The following is a 19872-nucleotide window of genomic DNA, read 5'->3' on the forward strand; positions in this document are numbered from 1 at the left end:
AGATAGAGCCAAGTAATTGTGGTAATGATACTTGCTTTTTTGCCCAATGCCGGAATGCTAGTGAATTTAGGTATGCCCTGGTTACTCGCATGCCTCACTGGGTGCCTGTGCCCGTTGATGCCCCTCACGCTATGACTCTCTTCAGACAGAAAAGGGATCTTGGAACTACAGCCACCATTGTTACTACCATCTCATTGGCGGCTGTTGGAGCTACCACCGGGGCATTAGCCATGAGTCATACTGGGCAGACTGCTCAGACCCTGAACAATCATTTAGCCAATGTAGCTCATGCCTTAGTTGTACATAAAGGAATTAATGCTCAACTAAAAGGAAGCTTGATGGTGTTCAATCAGAGGATTGACCTTGTGCAGGAGCAAATTGATACCCTATGGCAAATCACTCAACTTGGCAGTCTCTCTGTTTTTTAACTACTCTTTTCATAAGAAATACATAAAACATTAAGAAGGATTTAGGAAAAGAACAACTTCATTTATGAGCTGATATAGATGACTGGCAGAAAATTACTTCTGCTCTGGTTTCAATAATGTCTCTCAAATTAATGATAAAAACCACTCCCCAATGGAACACTACTAAGAGATATTCCCTGCTGGGTGAGGTGGACCACACCTGTTCATCCAGGACTGAGAAGACTGAGGCATGAGTTTGAAGGCACACTGAAATCAGGTCACAACATAAAAGCTCTATTAAGTCAATAGCTAAAATGTGCTGGGTAAAGTGTTGATGTACGGAATAAAAAACAGCAAGCACAGTAAATGTTCTTTTTGTTTGCTAGTCTTTTTAGAGACAGGGTCTCACTATATAGTTCTGGCTGTCTTTGAGCCGTCTCTGTAGATCAAGCTGTTCTTGAGCTCACAGAGGATCCACCTGCCTCTGCCTTCCAAGTACTGAGATTAAAGGCATTTGCTATTACACCTGGGTAAGGACAGGAAATGTATAAGAACACATTTTTTTTTTTACTTTTTTAAATTTTTATTAATTACAGTTTATTCACTTTGTATCCCCCCTGTAGCTCCCTCTCTCCTCCCCTCCCAACCCCACTCTCCCTCCCTCTACCCCACATGTGCCCCTCCCCCAGCCTACTGATAAAGGAGGTCCTCCTCCCCTTCCCTCTGACCCTAGTCTATCAGGTCTCATCAGGACCTGCTGCATTGTCTTCCTCTGTGGCCTGATAAGGCTGCTCACCCATTAGGGGGAGGTGATCAAAGAGCAGGCCAATCAGTTCCTGTCAGAGACAATCCCTGTCCCCATTACTATGGAACCCATTTGGACACTGAACTGCCATGGGCTACCTCTGTGCAGGGGACCCAGGCCATCTATGTGAGTGGTCCTTGGCTGGAGTATCAGTCTCAGAAAAGACCGCTGTGCCCCGACTGTTTGGATCTGTTGCCCTTCTTGCAAAAATCCTGTCCTCTCCAGGTCTTACTATCTTCCACTTCTTTCATAAGATTCCCTGCACTCTGCCCAAAGTTTGGCTATGAGTCTTAGCATATGCTTTGATACCCTGCAGGGTAGAGCCTTTCAGAGGCCCTCTGTGTAGGCTCCTGTCCTCTTCCCTGTTTTCTCCCTCTAATGTCCATCCTCTTTGCCTTTCTGAATGGGGATTGAGCATCTCAGCCAGAGTCCTCCTTCTTGATTATTTCCCTTAGGTGTACAGATTTTAGTATGTTTATCCTATATTATATGTCTAATATCCACTTATGAGTGAGTATATACCCTGTGTGTCTTTCTGCTTCTGGGATACCTCAGTCAGGATGATCTTTTCCAGTTTTCAACATTTACCTGCAAATTTCATGATTTCCTTGTTTTTTTTTATCACTAAGTAATATTCCATTTTGTAGATGTACCACAATTTCTGTATCCATTCCTCAACTGAGGGACATCTGGGCTGTTTCCAGTTTCCAGTTATTACAAATAAAGCTGCTACAAACATGGTTGAGCAGATGTCCCTGTTGTATACCCGAGTGTCTTTTGGATATATGCTTGGAGTGCTATAGCTGGATTTTGAGGGAATACATTTTTAAATCAACATGAAAGTGGTGACACTGCCCAAGTAGGAGGTTACTTGGGTATCACTGAACAAGCCATTACTGGTGATATTCACTCATAACATTCTGCATGGCAGAACAATAAAGAATAAAGCAATAGAGATGGATCAGTTTGAATGCCTGGATAACTTTATTCTTTTCTTTATCAAGGACAATTTTGTGGTTATAAAACAGTATGTAAAAATACAGAGATGGAAAGGGCCAAGAAAGAGAAGAAAAAGGACTGAATGCAAGACGAGTATCAGCTTGTTCTTAGCATTTATTACGTGTGATGCACAAGGCTCAGCATGTTATTATTCTACTCATTTAATGCAATATTCTCAGAAATCATGAATCAGCATGAAGCTCACGTCACCTCCGAGAAAAGTAGGGTTCAGAGTGAGTGCCTCCCCTAATGTTACACAGGAGAGAGGGAACAACAGGGCTTGAGGACAGATTCATCCTGCTCAAAGAGAGACTCTGAACTACACACAAGCTCAGGTTCTTCTTGCGTTCAGTTGAGTGTGTCTGGAGGTAGACAGCACCAACTTTGCTGGACTGCCAGAAGCAAACAAACAAATAAACAAACAGTAAAAGGAAAAAACAAATGCAAATGTGGTCAAGCCTCAAGACCAACTATGGAATTGCTAAAAACACAAGGTCAGAACAAGATGTTAAATAGCACAATGGGATGGAAATAACCTAGGCTATGGAGATTTCTAAAGCACAAATAACTGAGTTTTATCATGAAAATATAAGTTTTGTCATACTGAGGTGGGCAGGAAGAGGGAGAGAGAGCTATAGAGTAGAAGATTCCCTCTTAAAAGCTAACCAGAACTTTTTAATTTTGATTTCATTTGGTTCTCAATTTGAACAAATAATCTGAACAAAAATATAACACAGTTTATTAACCCTGGACAGTACCTGAATCTGGTGATCTAAAAGAATGACTGAATTGGGAGGGCCTGGTGGTGATGGGCCTCTTTTGGCAAAACAGATGAGAAGGCCTAGTGAGGTTATCTTAAGGTGAGCTGATTATGGGTGAAATTCAGTGACAGCTATGTGGAAGGCCACTCTGTTATTATGTTCATATCAATTATGATTTTTCTAAATGAAATTAACTATAAGTTGACAAGATTCTGAAATTTTATAGAGTTTCCCCCAAATGGTTTAATATACAGACAAGGTGAACAAAAACAAAACTTTGTGGTACAAAAATAAGCTGCTTTCCTTCCATTCTTTCCCTCAGTTCAGGATGTAATTTATAGCCTGAAACCCTCTGCTCAGATATGCCAAGTACTTGGCCACTATTGACCAAAAAAGCCCTATATAGAGCAACCATCATAGAACCTGTACCTTTGGGTCTTCATTCCTGGCACACTGTGAGGCAATCTGGAATGATTATTTTTCTTCTTCCTCTTAGATTACAGTTAAATCTAAAGAGAATGTTGTATTTTGTTTTAATTCTCTCATGGTCCTAAGCATCACAGATGACTCAAGTTGTCTAATGACCCAAGAAGAGGCCCCTTATAAAAAGGGCTAAACTCCAGCAAGGATGGGGCCTATGGTTTGCTCTGTTTCTGCAAGTTTGCACTTCTCTGGCAGGGGCAGCCTTTCACAACACCCTCAGATGAATGAGGGTGCTGTGATGACTGAGTTGCTGCAGAGCAGAGGGAAAGAAGATTCCTGTTCTGGCTCTGGCATTTGCTAGACCTCTAGTAACAATTGTCTAGATACTTCTAGCCTAAGTATCCTTTTCTATAAAACAAAGATAAATATATAACACTATTGAGATGATTTCTGTAGTACATGTAGTGAAAGTTCACTGTAAACATATCATAGCAAATTAGTGACTTTTCTTGATTCTTTATTCATTTGTTCTCATTTAAATATATTTTTTGAATTTCTATTCTATATCATAAACTATACAGTATATAAACCACTAGTATAATAAAGCTGGTCCAGTCTCTGACTTCATGAAATCACCTCCTAAATGCATAGAAAAAATATTTTAATTCAGTGTAAGAAACAGTGACTTTCATTGAAAGAAGGAGAATTCACAGAGACCACTAAAAAATATTTTAAAAAGAATAAAAAATAGATGCCAGGAATGGTGCCTTTAATCCCAGCAACTATAAGGCATAAGCAGGTGGATCTTTCTGAGATAAAGATCAGCCTTGTCTATGTATCGAGTTATGGGCCATCTGGGACCACCCTGTTGAGACGGTATCACAAGCAAAGCAAAACAAACAATAACAACCGCAGAACTAGGGACAGGGAGATAGCTGAGTGAATAAGAGTGCTTGCTGGGAAAGCAAAGACCTGAGTTGAAATCCCCAGGACCCAGGTAGAAGCCAGGCATTGTTGTTCATGGCAGTAACTTCAGCACTGGAGGGTAAAGACAGGCAAATCCCAGGAGCTTGCTGGCCAGACTACCCAGTGAAAAAGGTAGGCTTCAGGTAGAATGAGAGAATTTGTCTCAAAAAACCAAAATGATAGAGAAAATCACTGGACACCTGGAGTCCTCCTCTGGCCACTTCATGCACATGTATGTGTGTGTACACTTGTATATGTGCACAACCCTTCCCCAAGTGTGTGTGTATGTGTGTGTGTGTGTGTGTGTGTGTGTGTGTGTGTGTGTGCGCGCGTGCGCGCGCGCATATGTGGGGAGAGAGAGGGAGAACTAAATGCCTATGTAATCCTTTCTGTTCCTGAATTTTCCCCTTTTTTCCTTCCTTCCTTCCTTCCTTCCTTCCTTCCTTCCTTCCTTCCTTCCTTCCTTCCTTCTTTCCTTCCTTCCTTCCTTCCTTCCTTATTTTCTCCTTTCTTCTTTCCTTCTTTCTTTCTTTCTTTCTTTCTTTCTTTCTTTCTTTCCTTTCTTTCTTTCTTTCTTTCTTTCTTTCTTTCTTTCTTTCTTTCTTTCTTTCTTTCTTCTGGCCTTTCTTACTTTTATTTCTTACAAGCACTGTTATGAGCATAAATAACACCATTAAGGGGAAGAGACACAGATAGTAGTAAAAACAATCACAGATGAATAAATAAAACCAGAACTGCTAGATGTGGCAACTGCTATAGAAGAACAAGAAAGAGATTCAAGAAAATAAATGATCAAGCATGAGGGAGGATTCATTAAACATAAAACCTTGGCCAACTGATGAATGGGCATCAGTCTGCTAAGAAGCGAGTGAGTGGGACAGGCATATATGTCTCTACAGGAACAGTTCATGTAGAATTTTTTTGTCAGAAGAAAAATGTGTTTTAAGAAAATGGAAGAGAATCGCTATTACTGTGGTACAGAATGAGGAAACAAGGAAGAGATTAGTGTTAGAAAGTTAGGGATATCCAGAATCATGGTCCCTCATGGATCATGATGATGACTTTGGTCTTGATCCTAAAAACAACTGAAAATCAATAAAGCATATAAGCAGGAAAAGTGTGTGAGAGATTTAGTGCTGGAAATATCAGTCTGACTACATGCAAAGGATGTGTTAAGAGGACAGGATCATTGTTAGCTATTAGCACAGAGAAGACTTGGATCAGGAGGGATAAAATGAACACATTTTGAAAGCCCTTACGAAGAAGAGAGATGTGCAGGGTCTGTTAATGGTTGGGGGACAGATAAGAATACAGAAGCTATAAAGGAACAATGGGAATGGTGGACGTTCCTTCGGCTTCAGGATAATGAAAGGGGAGATGGACAGCACCATCAGAAGATAGATGAGGCTGCTTATGGCAGACAAAGTATAGAGGACTGCAGGGACTAAAACGGGAGAAGCTGAGTAACTGGAGTGAGCCAAGGTAAAGGACAGTGAATCAGTTCAGACAGATGTGGTTCAGTTCTCCAGAATCTGTCCACTAAGTAAAGATGAGATGGTAGCTGGAAATGGTACACAGAATGAAGTGATAATGTCTTTAGTACATGTTAGGCAACCATTTATTATACCTTATTGTTAAACCTGGAAGGAAGGAGCCAGGTGCTGAGGACAAATCCCAGCTCTAGCAGCTAGGATCAAGTGAGTAAACTTTACAGTGTTTCTATTTTCACATTGGAAAAAGAAAGACGATGTGCATGTGAAGCTGATGAGAGCCTTCAGTGAGCTAAGTACATCCAGTGTTTTAGCTGGGCTCCTGGCACTACTGCAGTGCCCAGTAAATGCTTGTTATTGCTAAAGTACAGGGAAGCGACGTAGCATTGTTCTACTTACTGGATTTAATAACGAAATCCAACGCCCCATCAAATTGCTCTACTCTCTGACATGCAAAAACTTTTGCATTTGCTAAGACTTTTTGTCCGTATGTTTTTCTGAATCAAGTAGTCTTCTAGTCCTGTGAAAGAGCTTCGTTTTCCAGTTTTGTAAGTAGGCAAGCCAAGCATTAAGTTCCTCTTTTGTAATTGACCGTGTGAGTTGAGTAACATGTGGATTACTCCCTTCTTCCCTTTGATCTTCCCTCTTGCCAACGATTGCCTGACAGGCTGACTCCTGGCCAGCTCACCTCCTTCTCAGAATCTGAGATGGAGAAGAAGTGGCCCATAATAGCAGGGAAGATTTAAGCTAGATTGTAAGAAGCATTTGACTTTCTTAATCCATAAACAAAGAATTCTTTATATGAATTTTAAAATGGCAAAACATATGAAGCAAAGATTTGATTCAAGATTATTAAGTGCAGTGTTAGGATGAACTTGTGAAGCTCAGGAAAGGCAGGTTCTCTGTTCTTAGAGAAACAGAGTTGGTTCAAAGAAGCCATGAAGCTGTATTCTTAATGAATATTTATTCCATGTCGTTCAAGTGATTCCGGTTCTCTTGGAGACAGCTGGAGCTAGGACTCTGTACTTGACTGCACATATACTATACATATTCATACACACATACACTACACATGTACATATACACATATGTATCTTTCTTATTAACTTTTTATCCACCTTTTCATATTATTTGCTAAACTGCTTATTTTCTGTTCCTTGTACATATTCTGGTAGAAACAAAGCTTCCAGTTGTGTCCACTTGTGATGTACCCCAAGTGATCAAAACAGTACTTGACCCCTTAGACAATATTTACTAACTTCACTTGAATTAGATGCCCACTCTCCCCAAACATCACAAAAAAATTATCCTCCTGCTGTTGTCCTTCCAACTAACTGATCCTCTTACTTGAATGTTCTAACATTTGAGTGAAGAACAGTCAGGAAAGTTGCTGATGCCATGGATCTCTTGCCTGGGGAAAACAATAATAAAACATGCCTAATTCTGGGCTAGGGAGAGAGCTCAGCTGGTAAAGTGCCTGCCTTGCAAACAGGAGGACATGAGTTTGATCCCTAGAATCCATGTTTAAAGAAAACATCTAGGCATGATATTGTGCTTATAATCCCATATCTGGGAAGATAGAGACAGAAAAAGGTACCCGGGGCTTGCTCTACAGCCAGCCTAGCCTACTTGTTGAGTTCCGGACCAGTGAGAGATCCTTCTGTCAAAAGCAAAGAGGTAGACAGTGAGTGACATGCAGGGTTATTCCCTGCCAGGCTCAGCAGTCCACACCTGTAATCCCAGCACTCATGGAGGCAGAGGAGGGCAGATCTCTGTGAGTTTGAGGCCACCAGGCCTACAAAGCAAGTCCAGTACAGCCAAGGCTACACAGAGAAACCTCATCTTGAAAAAAAACCAAACAACCAACCAAGCAAACAAATAAATAAAATATTGTTCTCTGACCTCTACTTAGAAATACACACACATGTGCACACAAATACTTCCACAGATACTTGCAGCCCCACCCACATGAAAACATACACATACAGACACACACACAGGCACATGCACATGCACACATGCACACACATGGAATTTTGAATGAACTTTCTGAGGATGATATACAAAGGTGCTTTAGAGTTGGCAAAGATAGAGAAGTCTCAAATTAATAGCACCTGCACTAAAAGCAGTTCTGAGGTTGTGAAGTTCACGTCCAGGGTTGCTGTAGTGCTCAGCCTAACCTTCATATCTAGCAACTTTCCATTGACCCAGATCTTAGCGTTCCTCCTACAGCGTTCAGACCCCATACTTCTTAATCCGGCATCCCAACTTACCCACAACTCGCCTTCCACACAACCCTTCTCCTGTTTTCTCCTTTTCAGTAGACTGTTTTCCATATTGCATAGGAAAGTTTAGTCATTTTCATGTCCCTATAGTCCCCTCCATCTTCTCTGCCACTGGAACCTTTCTTATCAAGAAGTCCCCTACTTCCTGAGTCCTTTACATCTACTGCAAGCTTTAGATTCAGGAATCTTGCCTTTGAATTCTTAACTTTTTTTTTTTAATTTTGGTTATTTTTTAAATTTTGTGTAGGTGGTATGTGTCTTTGTGTGGATACATGCATGTGAACTCAGATTCCTGCGCAGTCTTTATGAAGGGTTCAGATCCCATGGAGCCAGAATTAAAGGCAGCTGTAAGCCATTGGTGCTTACAACAGTACTGGTGCTTGGAATCACACTCAGATCCCTTGTAAGAGCAGTATACATCCAAACCACTGAGCTATCTTTCCAGCCCAAATTGTTAACTTTCAGTTATCCACTTGGATTTCAGGTCTCACCCTTCAATTCAATAGCTGCATGATTACAGAAAATTTATTTAGCTCTGAACCTTAGGTGCTTTATTTTCAATTTGTGAAATTATTATACTAGTGCATTCTTCAAATGTTTTGTGGCAGGGAAGAGAGTAATGAAGCATGTTAATACACATAACATAATTTTTAAAGTACTAGACACACGTTTGAAGTTAGTTATATTAATATATCTTTTTCTTAGTCTATATGTTTGTCACATATTATTTTATTACATTTTCTGTGTGTGTTTGGCCGGATACACATTTACAAGAGTGGATGTGTGGAGGTAAGAGGACAACTTGCCAGAGTCAACTATCTCCTTCCATCGTGTGGGTCCCATGCCTCAAACTTGGGTCATCAGGCTTAATGAACAGCACCTCCACACACTGATTCACTGACACTTCTCTCTCCTTCACTTCCAATATCATTTAGTATAGATAATGGTTTTCTAAATACTTTAAGTTAAAAACCAGAAAGGGGATGTTTCAGAAATTACCTACCATTGTCGGCAACTACCTTCATTTTCCTGTGGTTACTGCTTAACTCTGTCACTGTAGCAGAAAATCAACAACAGATATGAATATATTAATATAAACTTTATTTGCAAAACCTGGCAACAAGCTGGACTTGGCACATCAGAGGGACATCACCTTCTGCTGCTGGTCCAGAGTAGGTTTGGCATAATACAGACCTTAGTGTAAACTTCTCTGGGGTTAAACATTCTTGCCTGCTACACAGGAGTAATAATAGCATGGTTAAATAAGACTAAAAATCCCAGTACCTCGAAGTGATGTGCAGATGGTTGAGTTGAGGGTAACTTGGAATGTTATGTTAAGAAATGTAAGGTCTGTGTAAGACATCTGGAGCCATTTATGATACTGGATCAATATAAAGGCATGGCTATTAGATACACACACACACACACACACATACATATATGTATATACACATATACATATAATAAACATTATTAACTTCATCTTCAGTAGATATATCTCAAGTTCTTGCTATATGTACTGCTTAACTCTATGTACCTTCAGTTTCCCAGAATATTTTCCAGGTCAACCCACTCAACATTTCTCACTGTCTTCTAATACATTTGGAATGCTCATTTCATTATTTAAAAATAAGTCACATATTTAGCTAGCATACGCAAGTAATTAAAGCTGCTTATGTGTCTCCTGCTTCACCCACTAGACTGTGAGATCCTGAAGTCATAGTCTACATACTAATGCCCTCTGTATCATGTTTCCTAGCACAGTATCTGGCACACAGTAGTACATGAACATGGCAGTGACAGGGCTGAAGTGATGGTGGAGCAGCGACTGTGACTGTGGTAATGGCCATGGTAGTAGTGGTGCAATGACAGTGGTGCGATAACTGTGGTGAGCACAGTGGTGATAAAGTAGTTGTCGTGGTGTCCATGGCACATACACACACTAATGCACATGAGTCCATGAGTGGTGGCAGTCATTACTTAAGGTGGAGATGGCTGTGATACTGATACTGATGGTGATGACAATATTGATGATGATGATGATGGTAACACAATGGTCCTTGTTATGTTGGTAATTGTGGTCAAGCTATTATTCTAATGATTGTTGTGGTGAGGGTGTTGTTGCAGTTATGTGTGATCATTGTTGTAGTGATGGCAATGGTGGTCGTGATAACACTAATGGTAGTTGTGCTTTGGTGTCATGGTGGTGGTCAGTGATAGAGTGGTGGTGGTCATTCTTGTTGTGATAGCAGTGGTGGTCATGGTGGTGGTCATTCTTGTTGTGATAGCAGTGGTGGTCATGGTGGTGGTCAGTGATAGAGTGGTGCTGGTCATTCTTGTTGTGATAGGGGGGTAGCAGTGGTGGTGATGGTGGTGGTCATGGTGGTGTTGCTGGATTGTTATAGGGATGCTGGTAGTTGTAGTACAGGCATGGTGGGGTAATAGTTGAGGTAGAAAAGACTTTATTAATTTCTTTTTAAAGGTTAATCAGCGTTTTCTTCAGTTTAAGCCAAGAAATGAAAATGAAGCGAAGAAGTGTTCTTGGCAGTGCGCAAAGATCTGCAGGAAGGTCAAACCACCACCACAACAAAATTGCATAAGACAACAGAAAAGCAAAATGCTCCCAGGACTGGAAGTATTTCACAGCCTTCAAAATCCTATCAAGTGCTCTCTTAATTATTCAACATGAGACCTCTGAGGGCAAAGCTATCCGCACCAGCCCTATGGAGGAGAAAACCAAGTTTCGGAGAAACAAAAATATCCTTGAGCTCAGGTATCTTGCCCACTTTGAAGTCAAACAACTTGAATAAGTTACTCTTCATATCTACTTGTAAAATAAAGAGGTTAACCTGTAAGATAAACAGGTTAAGGTTAACACACCCCACCTAGTAAATGAGCATCCACTGAGGTGTGCAGGGTTATCAAATCGCTCTCTTCCCTTTACTAAGTCTGAGAAATAATGCTGGCTCCGCCTCTGTGTGGTAAGTAAGCTATAGGTGACCAGGTTTTTCTTTCAACCTCAAAAGATTTACTTTATATTTTGTTTCAAAGGTATGTGCTAGTTTCAAATTGGTTCTGATTTTCACTTCCCTAATGGTTGATGGTGTTCAGCATCTGTTATTATTCATCAGTCTTCTCAGGATAGTTATATATTAAAATATTTTGCTTTTTTAATTTTTTGATTATTCATATTATTCTGCTGTTTGTCATTTTGAGCTATAAAAATTTCATAATATTTGGGTACATAGCAATAGATAACACCAGCTACTCTCACATAGCTTCTTACATGAAATCATGTTATTGATACACTTTAACTGATTACAAAGAAAAATCACTAATGTTCCCATAGAGAGAAGTCTTCACTACTGATATTGATATTATATAGCAAGAGATATACTTAACGTAGATTGCATGTACACAAACATATATTTGAAGCTCATATAACAAACTTATTCAAATAAAACACTACATACACCAGTTTTAAGAAGAAGGAATTAGAGCTGACTTTATCACAATATCAAAATGAGATTGTAGATAAAGTTGGCTTCTGTTTCTTCACATCCAGATAGTCAGGGACCAGATCTAGACATTGTAAGTCCACCCAGTGGCTTATAACAACGAAGGAGAGTGCCTAATTTAGATCCCTGGTAAAGTAGAGTTGTCTACTTCACCCAAACAAACGCCTAGCCCTGAAATGAACACGGATGGATATTGTAATCGTAACTATGAATAAGTGAAAGAAAGGTCACACAGACAGTAAATGCCAGATGTGAGATTCAAATTCAATTGTCTGGCTTTTCCCTGTGACACTCCTATGTCTTCTCCACTTGGAGACTCTGCTTCACCCAAAGGCTAAATTAGCAACCACACAAAGTCCAGTATATCTAAGTAGCAGTTGCACAGAGTCAAGGCCTATAGCTTTGGTTTAAGAAAGGGGTCATTTATCGGGTGGAAGAAGGAGAATTATGCATTCATCAAATCCTCCATCTCAAAGATATTCACTTTTTGTTTTAAAATTCTGCTTGTTCAAAATCACAGCACAAAGTGTAATTATTTTCCAGCTAAGGCAAAAGGCATCACCCCTTCCCACATGTTCACTGGAATTGATCCAAGGAAACTCCAGCCATCTGAAGAGGTAGTGTCCATACCCCCCCCAAAAAAAAAAACCAAAAAACCAAAAACATTAAGTTCGTGTTCTGGCTGACATTGAGAATTAGAGGCCAGGATGCTCCCACAAAAAATCAGTTAAGTCACACTCCACTTGTAATTTGGTCAGTCAATGAGCTCTCCCATACAAAATACGAATCTAACTTGAACACAACACTCAGTTTGGGCATCAACAAAGTCATCAGGTATTATCTAGAAAAGAAGGTACCAAAGGAAGAATAAGAAACAGTCATGTATTCTTGAATCTCATAGACAAAATACTGAAAGGCTGAGACTTAAAGTTGGAAGACATGAGTTCTGAATTCATAGCAAGGCCCTGGCAAGTCCTTTGCCCTGTGGGAATTTTTTTTTCCCATCAGAAGAAGAAAAAAAAAAAAGGACAGATTAAATGAGATAATAATAATGTTGTTGTGAGTTTCCTGCAAGAAACTTTGTCTTCATGGAAGCCGATACTGTAGCCTCTGTGCTATTCTTGGCCTCTACTCCGGAGCCACTGTGTAATTCTAGGCAATTTTTACAACCCTCAGCTTATATACCTGTGAGATTTGTTCTTCTAGTATCTACTTCTAATGGAATCAGATGAGGTGGTGAGTTCATGAGGCCCAACAAGTAGTGTAGGCCTTTTAGTGTTTTATCTACACAGCCAGTTCTCAGCAGCCACAGTGGCAAAGAGAGGCAGAAGCTACAAAAGAGGGGGGGTAGAGTATCACAGAACTGGAAAAACATGATGGACAAAATGAAAATGAATACTATCCTCACAGCAGCCTTCTTGGGTGGCCATGATACCCTCAGTCAGGATCATTTTCAAGTGAGCATTGGGGTTCTTCCACATATTCTGACTACAAGCTGTGTCTCTTGAAAATATGTGATGTAGCCAGGCATAGTGGCACACACCTTTAATCCAAGCACTCAAGAGATACATGCATGCTGATCTCTGTAAATCCAAGGCCAGTCTGGTATACAAAGTGAGTTCCAGGACAGCCAGGACTGTTACACAGAAAAAGCCTGTCTCAAGAAACCAAAGAAGAGGAGAAAGGAGGAAAAGGAGAAGAAGGAAAAGGAGAAGGAGGAGAAAGAAGATGAGAAAAAAAAAGAAAAGAAAATATGCGATGCTTTTTGGACTTCAAAGAAGCCCATATTTGATTCAGGGAGAGGGAAAAAAATGGAGGCTTAGAGGAAATTGGGTGTAGTAACATTGCCTGCAGAAATCTCTAAGAGGAAAAAACATGACCAAAGAAGACAGCGGTCATGCCTGCCTATCTATCCTCACCTCTCCAAGGTTCCCTACTACTCTGGCACCAAATTCTTCATCTCTCTAGCTGTTCTCAGACAGCCTGATCTCTCCACAGCACTGTCCGTGGAAATCTTTCAGTTTTGACACCAGCCACATTCGGCTCCTAAAAAAAAAACATACTTGTCCATCATTAGCTCCAATCTGAAATGCCCTCCTATGCTGTCTCCTCCATCAAGCCCAGCCCTCCGTATTCCATTTATACAACAGTGACAGGGACTTGGCTTAAATGTCACTTCCTCAGAGAAACCCCAGATTCCACAAAGCTCCTTCGTAGGCACTTCAGACCCATGAGCCCAGACTTGCCCCTGATACTTTGTACAGTCTGACGTCTTCTATATAGGAAAAATGGAGGCTGTTCAGTGTTACAGTCCTTACAAGCTGAATTAGTTCCTGGTATTGGAGAAGGGGGTACCACATACATCTTCCTACTGTTTCTTTTTTATAGTACTGAGCATAAAGAGTGCATTAAACATATTTATTGATTTAATCAATGAATGACTAGTCCTTCCAGCTCATCAGTCTCTTACAAGGGACACAGTGACATCTAGTGATCACTTCCCCAAACTTGAGATTCTCTTAGTGAACCATGAATTAATGTTAGAATACCTTACTGTTTCTCAGAAAGAAAGAGCTCCCTTTCCCATCCACCCCAGCTCATCAAGTTGCATTAGGACTGAGCATGTCCTTTCTCCCTGTGGCCTAGTAAGGCAGTCCTGCCAGGGGAGAGTAATCAAATGCTAACAAATGAGTCTGTGCCCGATGCAGTCCCCACTTCCGTTACTCAGAGATTCACATGAAGGGAAAGGGAGGGAGAGTAGGATTGGGAGGGGAGGAGGTATGGGGCTACAACCAGGAATGTTAAGTGGATAAAAAGTAAATACATTTTTAAAAATTAAAAAAAATGAACACAATAAAATGAGGAAAAATATTTCGCTACACCTCACTCAGTGTTCGAAACACTGAGCATTTCAACAATGCTATGCAAAGCGGGCACTGAGTCCAGACACAGGCGATTCCTGCTCTTGAGCCACAGTGGAGAGAACCATCAACCTCTCAACTCCACATATGCTAAGAACGTGCCCCAAAGCCTAATAGAACTTAGGTTGTACTGGACCACACTGCAGATGAAGAAAGCTTGACCTACAGAGGCATCCTTTGGGAGGGTATTCACAGAGCAGTAAATGAGATATCCACAGCTTCCAGTGTGAAGACTCAGACAGACAGTCCTGCAGAGCCGCTGGTGTGCTGACACAGTCCCCCTTAGATCACCTGTGTTGCTCATCGGAAGCTGGAGGAGCTTCTTCACAGATAGCCCTCTTTCCAGCCTTATATTTCTGTAATCTACAGGCAGATTACTGTAAGAAGACGTGTATAGAAATGTCTGTATGTTTTATTGTTGGTCTTTGGTAGTATGGTAGTTTCTTTACTTACGTGATGTTCATTCCTGTAACAGCGATGAGCTTCACTGTGGTTGATTAATTTGGGGGTGTGCTTCATTAAACTCTCACATTACATGGCAGCTCTACCACTGATGTTTACACAGAGATCTGTCTGTAACACAAATCTAATCCTACAAAGTTCCTGCTAATCATATATCTCTACTATGTTACTGCTCTAAAATTAGGTCCCAAATTCCAACCTCGTATCATCCCAAATAATCACACTCCTTCAAAACCCTTTGGACTCATCTGGATCTCCCTCTGTCTCTTGGCCTTAATAACGGAAACTGTTTTCTGAGATATGAGTAGACTTGTGCCATCGACCTGATGCTCGGCCTGCATCCTTACTTTCATCCCTCCTCTGCTCTCTAACAAGCCCTATGTGAATCTGTGCTACCTTCTACCTGTTACCTTGGTACAACGCTGTGGGAGAGGCACATACACCATGATCTCAGCCTTTGTTCTACCAGATTGACCTCTTCAGTGGCACGGAGCTGCCTAGGAGTTGCCACAGAGGGAGGAACGGGGGCTAATTACATATTTCATGTATGCTCATTTTCTTCACTGCTGTTCAATACTGTCACTATTCCGGATTTTATGAGACTGAGGTTCCTGAAATGCTGTATTTAAAAATATTTGATTCATGAACTAACATGGCCGGAAGGCCACCTCTTAGGAAGGTAAGACTTTTCTCTAGGACAGCAGACTCACCTTACACTAGAGAGTCAGGCAGAGTAAGTGTCCCTTTGACAAGATGATGTACTTTTACTTCACCAAATTCCCTTGACCAACGCAGAGCCACTGCCACTCAGGCTGTGTAACTCAGCTTATTCTTCTAAATTATTGAAAAACACGTCTTCCCCTTTTCTTTTTCTATTTTTTTTAACCATGTTTTCTGCAATGCTTTGGCCTTTGCTCTTTCTCTAAAGATCTCTTCAACAGCTACCACTTGAATGACCTCCATGGTAGCTCAACTCAAAAGGCATGTTCTTTTTGTCCACCTTTTCACTCTCCTCTTCTAGGAACCTGCTGAGATAGACATCTTGTCAGCCCTTGAATTCTAAACTAAAATGAAATTGTCCTTGAGCTTTAAAAACAAAAACAACAAAAAAGTGTCCTATAAAAATAGGTTTATAAATTGGTGAACCAAGTAAGTCATATGACTCCTCCCAAGTCCTGATACATGGTAGTTAAAAAATAAGAGACACGGGGATCTTAACCATTGCATAGTTAAGCATATAAGTTCTACGGGGACCAAATTTGAAGAAAAATCACAGCATTTGCGAGGTTTTCTCAGAAGGATTAATCATGTAAAACTGCCATCATATAACTAAAAAATGGTCAAATATCAGCAATTTCATATGGATTATTGTTTTTAAGTATATTGTAGACTTGAAAGTAATTAGTCAAACATTGTTGGGTTTTTACCAAACCCATGCATTCTTCCTGTAGGTTCCCCAGTTAAAATACTGTCTCTGTTGGCACAGGTGTGAACAATGACTGGATTCCTATAATTCATGGAACTGTAGACACATGCTGCCTTCAATGCCTGTCCCAAGGGCATGGACTTGAGCTTTGATTTTGGAAATCCCCAAAATTCTATTTTCTTCACAGTGACCTTGGCAATGTCAGGTTAATTGGGCGAATATGTACTAGTCTAGGTCCCTGAAACACCTTTCAGACAAAAACCATTATATGAGATTCTGTGCAAATAAAGTGATGTCTACTGTGTTGGGACACTGAGATTGGGGATTTATTTGTTATTGCAGCTAGTGTCATGAAATTATATATATGTATGTGTGTGTGTGTGTATATATATGATATGACAATGAATAAATAGCAGAAACCACGACGTTGCTGTTATTGACAAGGAGGACAAGCCCATGGACAAAGGGTCCATACGGGCAGGAGCTAGGAGAGTTGGTCAGGGGTTACATGGCATCTGGGCCAGGGAAGCTCACCTCCTTCGTGCCATTGTCTTGGATGAGGGTGTAAAGCGGTGCCACACGGTTAATCTCCAGCAGCACTGGTGTTGGGCTCAGCTGCTCTTTGCCTGGCCGGCGGCAAAGGTGACAGGTAGATGGACAGCGGCCCTTCTCCTCACATCGAATCTCCACACCTGAGATGAGCTGGTCATCTGATAGCATCTGGGCTGTCAGTAGACCGGAGAGGTAGGTGATGAAGGGCATGGACTTGAGCTCCTTCTTGCTACCCAGTTCCGTGGTCTCTAGAGGGTATAAAAATAAGCAGCATCATAGGTCAATCCAATATTTTCTAAATGGCTAAATTCCTGGGCCCACAAAGAACATTTACTGAGAAAACCGTACTTGTTGGAAAAGAACAAAGATAATAAGGTGACTTGTTCATCCTGCTTTGGAAAAACCACTGGCCTAAGGGTTAAAGGAACAGCATGATGTCTTACTCTCCTATTTATACTGGATAGTCTGTTGCTTTGTGTAGCCCTCACTTTCCACATGTTAAATTTGTAGGTCGCACAAAATGATTCTACAAGCAAGATGTAAAGACTCAGAGATATTTTTCCTGACCAGAAATTCTCTTCTGTCTATCATCAACTTACACAAATTATACCCTTCTTTTAAGTTTGTGCTCCAGTTTTATATTTTCCATAAAACAATATAATGAGAGAAGCATGAACATCAGGTCAAGCCAATTTTGGTTTAAATAACAGTTCTGCTTGCTAAAACTTCTGCAGCTTTGAAAAAAAAGGTCTCTTAATGTTTGGGCATTTGGATCACTAGTTGTTTGAAATGGGGTTCATAAACCAATTTGATCAGTTATAAGTGGCAAATGGGCTAGGAGGGAGAACTGTCTGGGAGAGGGGGTTATTTCTTCTTCTGATGCTTACCTGTTCCTTCGGGAAAACTTCCTTTCCTTCCCATTCTGTCCTGCGCTCTCTAGGCTGTACTCTGGTCACCTTTGTTACTGAGCTTCATATAGTGGTCTGTGTGCTTAATAGTTCCTGTCTCTGTGTCTTTGCTCACCATGTCCTGGCTTTCTCTCTGTCTCTGAAATCTCTTACAGCCATTAATGCTCTAATCTAATGTATTTACTGTCCCTGCTGATCCACTCTTCTGGAAGGAAAATCCTACCTTAAATTTTCTTTCCTTTCCTGTTCTCTGACTTTTCAGCCATATTGTCAACCTTTGATGAAACAGGGCCCCTCCTTGTTCCTGTTCTCTGCTGGTATCTACCATGACCCTGGGGATATGCTTATCACTTGTAAAGGGAGCTTTCAAAACTGAATGGGGAAACACACATTTATGATCCAGTTCAGATATTTTGAAGACTTCTCAAAATCATAGGCAGCAGGTCATCATATGGCTCCTGTGTAATAGCACTCACCACACAAACCTGACATCTTAAGTTCCACCCCAGGAATCCACATAAAAATGGAAGGTGAAAAGAACCTCTGAAAAGCTGTAGTCCTGCCTTCACACACATGTCATGTACATACAAACATATACCTAATAAAAGTAATAGGGGCCATAGAGATGATCAGTAGTTAAGATTGCTGCTCCTGTGGGGGGACCCAGATTCAGTTCCTAGTACCTGCACAGTGGCTCACAACCATCTGTAACTCCAGTTTCAGTGGATCACAAACTTCTTATGGCCTTTATGGGCTCTAGGCACATACTGTTACACATGCATACTTGCAAACCAGCACTCATACACGTTAAAACAAATAATAAAATTCTAGGGAATGCCTCAGCAACTGCTTCCACAGAGTTAATTTAGTAGATAGGAGCTAATTTCTAACATACCAAGCTTCAAACATAGCAAGTCCACTTTTATTTCTTCAGTAAACTGGCTTTCTAGATAAGATTTTCTGGGGGAAAAAGGGGGGAGGGAGGCTTGGTGCTATACCAAAAGCTCCAAGGTACACATTATTGCATATGACCCAGACAATGACATTGTACTCTCTGTGGCTAGTGACCTCAAAACATGCAAGGCACAATTTAAACACCAAAGCAGAGGAACTCTACACTAAAGGACAAAGCATGGTCCAGACTGCAGCTTCTACCAGGCCGTGAGAAATAAAGGTAAATCCATACCTCAGTGGCCACCAGGGCCCTAGGCAATAAGGTCAGAAGGAAAAGGAAGAGTTTTCTCTTCTTCCTGCTCTGGCTTGCAGTGGCATGCAGCTGATTTGGAAATGGGCTTGCCAATTAGAAATACAAATAAACTCAGCCTTCATTCGTTACTCTTTCTGCCCTCAGGTCTGGGATCTGGACTCCACCTTTTCTGTCTGGCTGTCAGCAAATGCATGTGAGCCTCAGATCAAAGGCTCTGGGGGAGGAAGACAAGGAGAATTCCAGCTAACGATTCCTTCAGAGGGATTAAAGAAGGGTAGTTACTAAGATAAACAAAACAAGGCTGTGAAAAAGGCATCCCAGCAGCTGGGAGAAGGAGAGAGCATTATATGTAGACATGAGAAAAACATGGAACAACCATTTGGATAGATGACCAGGAAAAAATCCAAATGGCAAGAATATTACAAATAAATCCACATTCTGCTCCAGAAGTTAAAAATAATAAAAACAAACAAACCTATGGTGCATGCGGTAAAGTTACCCCCTTCCTGCTTTTGCGAATAAAGCTGTATTGGAAAACAGATATGCCTGTTGACTTATGTATTGTATTTGATCACAATGGCATAACTGAGTGGCTACACTAAGGATTCTATGTCTCACAAAGGCTAAAACATGTGCTTTCTGTTCCTTTACAGAAAATCTTCAGCAACTCCTCTGTGCAACTCCAGTGTACAGAGTGGGACATTGAGTTTCAGGTCCATGAGATGTACCTATGGTCAGACAA

At 40.9% G+C, this 19872-nt stretch overlaps 1 protein-coding gene across 4 annotated transcripts in view; it reads right to left on the bottom strand.

Moving 5' to 3' along the window:
- The window catches only part of Astn2 (astrotactin 2), a 995804-nt gene that overhangs the window by 207164 nt on the left and 768768 nt on the right, over positions 1–19872 (bottom strand). For all 4 annotated transcript variants that reach the window (XM_060381206.1, XM_060381207.1, XM_060381208.1 and 1 more), the window contains one exon: positions 16998–17263. In XM_060381206.1, the coding sequence (XP_060237189.1) occupies positions 16998–17263 (266 nt within the window). The remainder of the gene's footprint in view (positions 1–16997; positions 17264–19872) is intronic.

Source organism: Meriones unguiculatus, chromosome 3 (assembly GCF_030254825.1).
Source record: "Meriones unguiculatus strain TT.TT164.6M chromosome 3, Bangor_MerUng_6.1, whole genome shotgun sequence".
Classification (NCBI taxonomy): Eukaryota; Metazoa; Chordata; class Mammalia; order Rodentia; family Muridae; genus Meriones; species Meriones unguiculatus.